The sequence below is a fragment of the Schistocerca americana genome, chromosome 9 (genome assembly GCF_021461395.2).
Source record: "Schistocerca americana isolate TAMUIC-IGC-003095 chromosome 9, iqSchAmer2.1, whole genome shotgun sequence".
In the NCBI taxonomy this organism is placed as follows: domain Eukaryota; kingdom Metazoa; phylum Arthropoda; class Insecta; order Orthoptera; family Acrididae; genus Schistocerca; species Schistocerca americana.
Window position 1 is genome coordinate 49,159,186 of NC_060127.1, and position 12,072 is coordinate 49,171,257.

Genomic DNA, 12,072 nt, shown 5'->3' on the forward strand with positions numbered 1-12,072 from the left:
TCAGTTTATCAGTCCCATATTCAAAATCACTGCTATAAAAGCCTTAATTTGTGCTACAGTTGTTGGTTGCCACTGTTTGATTCTCGAATTTGGTGATAAATGCATTGACTGAATCACCTGGCGAGCTTATCTGTTAGTCTGTCACCATAATCGTAAGAAGCTCCTGCGAAAAGAACAAATTGAAAAAAATCAGTTGGTGTGGCGTTTGCTGGTATATGTTTAGGCCCTGGTAGTTCTACATAAACAACACTTGGAGCGGGCGGATTGTCTGATGCCTCAGCCATTATTTCAACAAAAGTATTTGCACTGCAATTGCGTTGTTTGGTCGTTGTCGTCGTGGTCATTTGCTGACGCACAGTCATCACTTGAAGAAGAAAACGAGTCCTCTTCTCCACTGGACATCTCATCATCTGATTCACTTTCTACAAATCCATCTTCACTTTCACACTTGACGACACCATGCTGCCGTGAAATACTCGGTAAATAAACAACACCAGAAAAGTTTATTTTAATCGACATATCGCACTGACAATCGAAAAGATGATCTATATGCAGTGCCTGTGACCTTCCTTCTGCATCTTGCCTAGGAAATAGTAACATCTTTGCGTTCAAGCACGGAAAAAATGAACAAGATGAGCATCAAAATCAGATTGTTACTGGCATTTTTCGCCAAAAATCTGGATCACGATCAGATCGTATTTGGCACTAAAAGGGTTAAAGATGAATAATTGAATGTAGTTGAATCGATGAAACTACTGCAGTCTGGGCTTAGGGCTCTTCCTGCTACCATCTTATTGCAGCTTGTGATCACATATTTTTCTGTAAAAGTGTCACCAAAGATGAAGCTGCAATGAGACAGCCATAAGGTAAAGAAAATGACCTTTGAATTGAAACACAAAATCTCTGAAAAACATGAACGTGGTGTGAGCATTGCTGATTTAGCACGCATATACAATCAGTCTACGTAAACTATTTGCACTGTCGCCGAGAACAAGGAGAAGATAAAGAAGATATATTTTTCAAAGGGAGTGACAAGAGTATCTAAACAACAGTTTTGTATCCTTGACAATGTTAAAAGGTTACACCTAATATGGAGAAATGAAAAGTAGTCGCAAGGTGACACTATTAACTGAAACACCATTTGTGGGAAGGCAAGAATGATTTTCGCCGAACTCATTAAGATGCCAGGATCATTAGCAGCTGGAGAAGTGTTTAAGGGAAACTGTGGGTGACCCGAGAAGTTTAATACAAAGGTTGTGAGGCACAGTGAAGCAGTCAGCCCCAACACAAAGGCAGCAGAGAACTTCTTCAGCCACTTCAAGGTGCTCATAGATGCTGTAAGTTCTCTGCTACAACAGGCTTCTAATTGTGACGAGATGGGTCTATTCTGGAAAAAGATGCCGAAACGTACCTTTATGACTGCAAAGGAGAATGCATTGCCAGGTCACAAGCCAATGAAAGACCGTCTTGACTGCTATTCTGTGCCAATGCAAGTGGCAAGTTGAAAAGTAAACCACCGCTTGTTTATCATTCAGAAATTCTATAAGCCTGTAAGAAGTATAAAATCCAAAAGAGCAGGTTAAATGTGATGTGCAGGTCCAACAACAAGGTTTGGGTAACACATCTTTTTTGTAACTGGATCAACGAAGTGTTCGGTCCTTCAGTGGAAAAAAAAAAAAAATTCTTAGAGGTGAATCTGCCACCCCATGTCTTGCTTGTTATCAATAATGCTCCAGTCCATTCCTCGGGCCTACCAAACCACCACCTTGAAGAATTTCAATTCATCAAGATCCAATTTCTGACTCCTGGCACCACTCTGTTACTCCAGCTTATGGAGCTGTAGATTATTTGTAACTTTAAGAAGCTCTATAATAAAGCAGTCTTCGAGCATTGCTTTGAGTTGACTGAAGCTATCAATTTCACTCTCACAGAGTTTTGAAAATATTACTTCAACATCATTGCCTGCATAAGAAGCTCGAAAAGGCGAGGGAAGGGGTTACCAAAAGAACTCTCACTTCTGCTTGGAAGAAACTTTGGCAAGAGTGCATTGTCAGATGTGACTCTGAGGCATTTCTGTCAGTACCTATGGAGTCTGTAGTCAATGAGATTGTGTCTTCAGCCATGACAATGGAACTAGAAGTGGATAACAATGATATCGATGAGCTTGTTGACGACCACTGAAGAGCTTACGGAGTTGCAATGCGTTCACAGCAGGAATTTGTGGAGAGGAGTCCTTAGGAGGTGGTGGTGGTAACAGAAAAGCAGCAATCTTCTGGCACAATAAAAGAAATACTGAAAGCATGGGAATTGGTTACATTGTACATTAAAAATCATCACCCCAATAAAGCAGTGGCCATGCACTGTACAAATTTATTTGACGACAATGCTGTGTTGGATTTTTGCTAAGTGTTGAAGTGCTGGCAGAAACAAGTGACCATAGACAGCTTCCAAGAAAATTATTTATGTACCCTGAACAATAAAGTACAAAATACTGCGTGTACAATTTTCTTACAATAAATGGCATGAATAAGGTAAAACATTTAATAATTTTTCTGTGTGGACCATATTATCATATTTTAATTAATTTACACTGTGATCCAAAGTATCCGGACACCCCCCACAAAGATATGTTTTTCATATTAGGTGCGTTGTGCTGCCACATACTCAATATTAGTGACCTCAATAGTCATTAGACATCATGAGAGAGCAGATTGGGGTGCCCCGTGGTACTCAACAGACTTCGAACGTGGTCAGGTGATAGGGTGTCACTTGTCATACGTCTGTACGTGAGATTTCCACACTCCTAAATATCCCTAGGTCCACTGTTTCCGATGTGATAGTGAACCGGAAATGTGAAGGGACACGTATAGCTCAAAAGCGTACAGACCAACATTGTCTGTTGACTGACACAGACTGCCGACAGTTAAAGAGGGTCGTAATGTGTAATAGGCAGACATCTATCCAGACAATCATACAGGAATTCCTAACTACACCAGGATGCACTGCAAGTGCTATGACAGTTAGGCGGGATGTGAGATAACTTGGATTTCATGGTGGAGCAGCTGCTCATAAGTGACACATCATGCCGGTAAATGCCAAATGACACCTCACTTGGTGTAAGGGGTGTAAACATTGGACAATTGAACAGTGGAAAAATGTTGTTTGGTTGACGAATCACGGTACACAATGTGCGATCTGATGGCAGAGTGTGGGTACGGTGAATGCCCGGTGAATGTCATCTTCCAGCGTGTGTAGTGCCAACTGTAGAACTTGGAGGAGGAGGAGGTGGTGGTGGTATTATAATGTATCATCTTTTTCATGGAGGAGGCTTGCATCCCTTGTTGTTTTATGTGGCACTATCACAGCACAGGCCTACATCGATGTTCTAAGCACCTTGTTGCTTCCCACTGTTGAAGAGTAATTCGGGGATGGCGATTGCATCTTTCAACATGATGAGCATCTGTTCATAATGCACGGTCTGTAGCTGAGTGGTTACATCTCAATAACATCCCTGTAATGTACTGGTCTGCACAGAGTCCTAACCTGAATCCTATAGAACACCTTTGGGATGTTTTGGAACGCCGACTTCGTACCGGGCCTCACCGACCGACATTGATATCTCTCCTCAGTGCAGCACTGTGTGAAGAATGGGCTGCCATTATCCAACGATCCTTCCAGCATCTGATTAAATGTATGCTACAAGCGTGGAAGCTGTCATCAAGGCTAAGGGTGGGCCAACTCCATATTGAATTCCAGCATTACCGATGGAGGGCACCACGAGCTTGTAAGTCATTTTCAGCTAGGTGCCCGGATACTTTCGATCACATAATGTATCTGGGAGAAATTGTTTTGCTTAACGAGTGTTTCACACTAAGAGTAAGATTGTGGAATTAATTATGCTCACTATAAAATCTGGCAATCAAACAAAAAGAAAAAAAAAATTAATAGCATGTGACCACATGTTACAGTATGTGAGTACTTCTTTAAGTAATTTTTTCTGAGTTTGCTAGAGGCTGTCGTGTTGATTTTCTTAGACTTAGCAGATAGGGTAAACAGACAGGGTATTATACTGAAGTTTAGCTTAGCAAAGAGATAGACAGTACTAGACAAGTAGTGAGATCATCGAAGGTTGAGGATCCTCTTGCCTATTTCATATTGAAGGTAGTATCTTATTGTGTAAAGTTCCGTTGAATGTCTTGACCATTGACAAATGGGCCAAGCATTTCCTTGTAAAAATGTATATAAAAAAAGCATTTCCTTTTAGCCAGCAATGGCCATGAGTAGAGAGCATACAGTTACATCCCAGAATACTTAGTGATGAATGTTTTATGAGCTATCCCAACCACCAACAAATGGTCTAAGCATTAGTTTCATGGAAGTATAACTTCAGCATTGGGCAGATCATAACGATACTATGTATCGAGTTAAATAATTTAAATTTTTCTCAAAATGATAGTAGCATTAGGTTATGTATAGACTTTGACAATTTTTAAGCAGTAAAGAATAATTTGGCATAATGTCAGAACAGATCCATTGAAAATTTATATTAGTATGTAGACATTACCTAAAATAATAATTAGTAATGTAGCTTGACTGTAACAACTATCGTGTGTGAAAAGCCGATTCTTTTACTTGTCACATATTAGCAATAGTAAGCAAAGTAGCAACATGTTTAAATTTTTCTTTGCTGTCTTCTGTCTTAGTATTGATCAGTTAGCATGGGCAACAAGCAAGCATTCAAACAAGAAATAATCATGATATGAGGCACTGAGAGCACAAGCGGACTAACCCCGGAGAAGTCAATATGGAGGAAACAGGTCTCATAATACGGGCCCACAAATAATGTATGTTTGTGATACATTGCAGCCTTGTAACATGCATATGATGTAACTGTGGTTTTATTGAACAATATTTTGACATAGATAAATTACAAAAGTACTATATAGTAGAATATTAGCAGTTTTGTTGTGGCTTAGTCCATTTTCGCTCAAAGTAGTTGAACATTCTCAATGACAGGTCCGTTAGTACGCTGATGCATGTGACAATAGTATTCATTACTAGTATACATTGTACACATTACATGTACCATTTTACATTGGTTTCTGTAATGTTACGCATTGTGTTACATTTCAAAATCATCCACAGGCAATGTTTCTACAGCATTTGATGACGTTTGTAAAGTTTTGTAGAAATCATGATGAAGTGGAGGTACATACGGAAGCAAACTTAGCAGATCCTTCTTTTTTGCCTCTGTAATTACATTTCCATTAGGATAAAGCAGTTCGAGATTGCTGATGCATGTGGATGTTCGTTTGGCCACATCAATTTCCTGAAATGGCTCTTGGTTTTGGTTCGAGTATTTATACAATATTTTGAATCTGTTGGTTGCTTCATACCGCAGCCACTGTATGTTCAACCATTGTACTTTACAATTGCCAGAAGACATTTTTCGATTCGTGATGTTTCTTTCGAGTTGTTTTGTTGAAAAGAAACATTCCGCATTCATATTAATTACCTTGAATGGATTCCTTTTTCTGGCACTCACTACCACATCATTCCAGTGTTTAGGACGGTAAATATTAGGAAAATACTTTTTTCGTTTCTGAACTAAGCCAAAATCCTGATCACAGGGCAGGTACGAGTGTCCGCCAACTAAAAATTTATGGTCTATTTCCTTCACAGAGAACTCTGAGCTGTTGACAATGTATTGGCACAGTACAGCAACCTTTATGTTTCTATTCTGGCCTCCGCACTGATCAGAGTACATAATTAGTTTTTCAGTCCTGACAAAATTGCGTATGAAGTACAGCAAACAAGAACCAATTTCTTGTGGCCCTCTCGACGCAATGGATTCATGCCACAGAAACATGTATACATCATTGTGCATGCCAAAGCAATATGTCCACAACTGACGTTTGTAATAGCAAACTCCAGTTGAGATGATCGGTGTAGGCAAAGTTTTCATCAAATCAAATGTTATCACTGTAACGTTACCATCTGATTTGCTAAGCAATGTATCACTATGTAAACCTGCCCGTGCATACTCAGCTTTTTGCTGATGGAATTCACGTTCTGCAATTAACTCCGTCCTCTCCTTATCATTATCGGCAGCTGTTATTTTTACCTGCAAAGCATCACATGTTCGACAAGAGTCGGACACTGGTGGATGAAATGACAAATTGAAGTTTCCGTAAAAAATTTTGCGGAAAATAAAATGAGAAACGGGCATTTGCTCCTCTGCACAGTATAGTGAATACATGACTGATAAATTTAAATCTGGTCCTAAATACTTTCTACCGTTATTTTTATGATGCGCATAATGGCTTTCATACGCCGGGAATTTTTCTATGAAACGTTTTACTACATCAACTTTGTGGCGAGGTGTTTTATTACCAGGTTCACCTTTACCTCTACCATCACGAGGAGGGGTGGCTTTTTCCCCTTTATTCTTGAGTACCCTATCGATTCTTCCAGCAGATACGGCTAAAGTATTCTGAAAGAATCTTTTGCACACCCTCGTTTCAGACCCATTTGAATTGAGCAAGTAATACAATCTCGTCTTCTCCCTACGTGAATGTTGCTGACCTACGTAAGACCGTGCTTTATCAACGACTTTAATCATGGTAAACAGGAAAGCCGACTGCAGATCGTGGCTGCCTAAATTATAAAACTCATTGAACACTTGTTCCTGCTGTTCTTCGTTGATGTGTTTGTGGCACTCATACCGGCACGTACACTCGCTGATTTTCCGCAATTCCTTTCGAGGTACAAGGTTACCCTTACGGTTTACATACTCTTGACCTAGAGCTCTCCGTTCTTTCCTAACGTTACGAAGCCATTTATCTTCGTTTCTAAGGCGCTTCTTTCCTCGGCTCCGTACCACGGCATCGTCGTTCGTCTCTGGCACGTCCTCTGGAACAGTTGTTGCTGCAGCCGTGCTCGCTCTCGCGTCTCCCGGCACTTCCCCATCGGACGCAAACATCTCTGTAATAACAATATCCATCCCTCAATGTAATATTAACTACACTACAGTAATGGTCAACGTGTGCATTGGTATCCACAGGCGAAGCAATTGCTCAACACAACTCGGCGGGCGGTAAAACATTGTTGTACACATAACATTATAAGTGATCGTTACTTGATTACACAAAATAGCAATACATAAAGTATTGTTTGTATGTCATTCTGTTTTCGTATGGAAAACAACCTGCATTTTCTGAACAAAGTCACCATTCGAGATACGGTACATCTAGACGTGTTTGCATATGAACGCGTTAGTGTACAATCGACAATGTTATCCGCAAAAAAGGAATGGAACACAATACAAACTAACCTTCCAATTGCTCCTCCACGCTTTTCGCAGGGGCTGCCATGCTGATCAACTGAAATACACGTCCACGTGGTCACTGGTCCAATACGTTGTTCCACACTAAATACACAAGTCTTTCGTTCGCCGGCGTCACGCGCAATGGCAGTGGACGGAGAGCATAGAGCACAAATGGACTATGACGCATAGTCCACTCCTGCTCTCAACGGTATCTATCGGCGGTTGAGTGCAACAGCAATGTTTACGTTGCTACATTAGACAAACCTTCAGATAAACAAACAGATCAACATGCATTGCATAATACTCGTATACTGTTATCACAACATGTCAATACCACAAATTCACAAAAAGTGTGGGTTAGTCCGCTTGTGCTCTCAGTGCCTCATATACAGTAAAGTCTCAAAAGGAAAAGAAAGGTCCCTATTTATTTACATAAAAGTTTTAAAGTGGACTAATGAGTCTCATCTATAACCAAAACCAAGAACACAGTGGCAGCTCAGTTTATATTTTGCAATCAGTTCATTAAGGTAATCCCCCATTTAGATAATTATGGAACTATTGCCCACTTTTCTCAAGTCTGAATAATCCATCACATTTTTTATTATGAGCATTTATTAGAATGGTGAGACAGCTTTATTATAATTCATCATAAATCATTAACTTTTTATATAGTCAGCAACAATATACATTGTTAGTATTTCATATTCTCAGGCCAAAGCTGTCATTTACATAGTCATTTATTGAATTTCAAATACTAATGGCAGACCTATGTATCAACAACTTTGCAATAATTCTTAATGCAACCACAGACCTTGTATCTCATCAATTCACCTTATTCAGTACATCATTATAAATGTCAGTATAAAACATTACAAACAGAGCCCAAAGATATCCCTAATACATCCCTTCCCTAACATGTTCGTCATTAACGCAGACTACTTTACTAGAAATCCTCATTCATCATCATAATATCTGATGAATCATAAATATGAAACTTCATGGCAGATTAAAACTGTGTGCCGGACCGAGACTCGAACTTAGGACCTTTGCCTTTTGCGGGCAAGTGCCCTACCGACTGAGCTACCCAAGCATGACTCACGCCCCATCCTCACAGCTTTAATTCCGTGAGTACCTAGTCTCCAACCTTCCAAACTTCATTCTGGAACCATAAATATCATTGTTGAACCCCCTATAAGTCACTGCAGAAAATCTCATCTTCAAAACTTCCTCTCAAATAAAAAATTATTTAGCAATAATACATATATACTTCCTCCATAACAACAGCAATATCTCGCTTATTTTGACTAAGATTACTTCAGTTTCATCATTGTAGGTCTTGATAGTAGTTTCTATTTTTTTCCTTTCTTTAATCTTTAGCTGTGATTCTAATTGTTCACTAGTTGATCCTACTTTTGTGCTCAGATCTCTCATATTAACTTACATACGGTTCATCAATTCATGGAAGTTTGGCTTTTTCTTGACTTGCATCTGTATCGTTTTGGGAATTCCCATTAATATATTCCCTAAAACGAAGTAAATTTTAAGATATGTTACAACTTATCTTCTTGTTTGCTGCGTAGTTTGGTGTGACAGTCCTCTGAAATGTTTTTAGGAACTTTCATGTAATGTATACTTCTACATGCTTATTCTTCCTTGGTAATTATGTGCTGCACATGTTTTCAACTGTAATATTTTTTATTCTTCAGATTCCATGGGTTCCATCAAGCAGATATTAACACACTGTTTTATTGTTCTGTTCAGCAAGAAAGAAAACTGTTAAACTTCATAATCAATTGCATTATCTTAGTCATGGCTCCATGTGTATCTATCTTCCACTGTATAAGCTGTATTGTAGTCCTGATCTCATGATGTATCCCTGTAGGTACATCTCTTCAATTTCCAAGACTTCCATATCGTGTTTTGTTACACGTAGCACATTCATAAATATACCTTTAAATTAAGAAATTGCCTGTGGTGATTTGAAAGGCCAGCAATGTATTGTGAAAAGTTCCATAAAATGTGTTGCAGAGTTCAGCTGGCTGCTGCTATATGAGATAGTCCCATACAAATGATTAGTGAGATAGATATTTGCATGTTCCTATGGGTCATAACTGTGACCTCTTGCTATGGATGTGGACAGTCAGTTTTACAAACTCAGCACGCTTTCTCAGTGAAAATTATGGTGACATTCTACTTTCACAATCTGTCAGCAAATGCATTACATGCAGTGTAGTAACAAGTAAAATTTCCCTGCTAATGCATTAAAATGTAGCAAATAACTCATAAATTTGATGTGACATAATAGGTAATGTGACATAAAAGCTAATGTTATTTTAAATTTCAAGAAGAATGCAGTAATCCAGTCAAATTTTGAGCAATGCTGTAGTTGCACTGCTATGATTGAAGAAGTTGGAACAGGTGGAGAAATATTCATGTCTTTGGTAAGGGCTGGTGCAACTTGCAGTGCATAAGCTGGTATTAAGAATAAGTTGAATGTGGAGGGAAGAAGGAGAAGCAAAAGTTGATACCATTCCTGTAAACTAATTGTGCTATATGGGAACATTTCTATGGGTAGATTATCTTTCTTAGATAAATGGAATGAAATAGTTTACTGATAGATAAATCCGTTATCTGAGGCACTACAGTGTTTTAAGAAATGTCAAACTGGTTGTATTGAGGTATTAAATGACACTCATTACTTGTAGGCCTACATATAACTACAGTCAGTAAAGGCATACTGGAGAGTGATGCGTATTATTGTCACAGAAGCATTAAAGCTTCATGGTGATGTAATACATTAATTATTCAGTACAATGTAAACAAAAATTCAGATAGGCAACCACTAACCTCCAGATAATTTATCCAGTTGATAAGACATCTAGGACAGGAAATGATTGTCGGCACCAAGCCTCATTCAGAATAATAGAAATCTTACTCACTTCCCATTACCTTTACTCTTTAATGGATTGTGTTGTGGATAATGATAGTTCTCAGAAAAACATTCACAATACAAGACACAAAAATAATTTTCATGTTGACATTACCTCATCATTTAGCGTTCAGTGTGGAATTATGTACTTCAGTGATAAGATGGTCAGCCAGCTCCCTTCATTCGTAAGGCAAGCAACTATTTAAAAAGTAATTAGCCACTCTTTCTACAAAATATCTGATACTCTAGTCAAGGATTGGAAATTCTTGTTAGCCCCATGGCATGCAGCACTGTTTGTTGTAAAGCTGATTAGTAAGTAATGGTGTATCACAACAACGTAAATAATTCTTTTCTTTGAAAACTATAGGTACAGAACTTAATCATGTAAAAATTTAGTAGGAGATAAACAGCAGTACCCTATATAACTGAAGCATCTATTTTTTCCCCTCCTGCTTCAAATCAGTAATTTACATTTAAATGCTATTAACTTTTATTTGATTCATTTCGTCACAGCCATCTGCACCTGGGAGACGACAATGTTTGCTAGGGTCTGACTCGCAATCCAATGCTATGTGTTCTGGGATTTTTCTTAAACAAGCCACCACAGTCTGTCCAAATACTTCTAGTTTAGGAGGCTCTGTTGTCTCTTTTACAATATCTTGTAATGCTGCTACTGCCTGAGATACAGCTTCAGTTTTTTTACTTTGTTTCTTCGAATTGCAATTCATTTCTCTGCAAATCCTCTTTGGGGTGTCTTGGGTCTGTGACGACCCTGGAGAATCAACCAAGCTACTATAACTTGCATCATCTATCAATTGAATACTGTTTGCAATGTCTGCTTCTACTTCAATAGAATCGTCTCCATCTTGACTTGGTGTATCCTAAAAAAGTCAAAACAAATCAACATTATATAGAACACATTGAACCAAAATAGTAATTGTGAATATTTTACAACATTGACAAATTTAAATCTTGCGGCATGTAGTATGTGAAGCATTTTTATGGCTTCCCACAAGAAAGATTTCTCACATACAACATATATTTTGCAAAAATATTTTTCTTGCACCCTAAATTATAATAAACCAGCCTGACAAAGATAAAAAAGAATTTCAGCTACAGTTAATACACAAATACAATGTGATTACATGTGTTGTAACATTTCAGGGACATAAAAATTAGCAGCTAAAACTCATTACTGCTTGGTCGTTCCATGGTCATGAATGTTAGATTTGTACAACTGACAGTGAAGTATAAACATGAAAATAAAACCCCACAAGTTAATACTTACCTTATGTGTATTAATGTGAAATGTTGATTAGTTCCATCAGAGAATATTTCCATAGCTTTAATATTATTTTTTGGTACTGAAGTATTTTCTGATTAAAAGCATGAACAATTAGCTTCTGTTACATATAATCAGATATAATAGCATATGAAACTGGACAAATAACTGCTTTAGTTTCATTAAATATGAAATTATGGGCGTGTGACAGTTTTCCCTAAACAGTTTTATTCTCTTGCCTCTAAACTGTAAAAAGTATTTCCAACTATTGTTTGAAACTGTTTGGAGATATTGAATACAATGAAATTTACCAAATACATTAAATCTTCAACAGTACATTTTCAGTAAAAATATAATCTACTGGTCATTATGGTGTGAAATATTGTAGCTACAAAGTCAGAAATTATCCAGTCTAACTTTTGAATTTGTGTACAAGAAGACAAAATCTATTGGGTTTCAGAATTATTCATTTTGATTTCACTTTTCATGGAATCACTGGAATACTTGTCTTAAAGGTGCAGAACTTTACTTGGG

The 12,072-nt window shown here is 38.0% G+C and overlaps 1 protein-coding gene across 1 annotated transcript in view; it reads left to right on the forward strand.

Annotated features, from left to right (window-relative positions):
- Positions 1-9,541, forward strand: part of LOC124551167 (histone acetyltransferase Tip60-like) — a 107,395-nt gene extending 97,854 nt beyond the window's left edge. The window contains exon 10 of the mRNA XM_047126149.1: positions 9,034-9,541. Coding sequence (XP_046982105.1) covers positions 9,034-9,107 — 74 coding nt within the window. The 3' untranslated portion in view covers positions 9,108-9,541. The remainder of the gene's footprint in view (positions 1-9,033) is intronic.
- Positions 9,542-12,072: the final 2,531 nt, after the last annotated feature.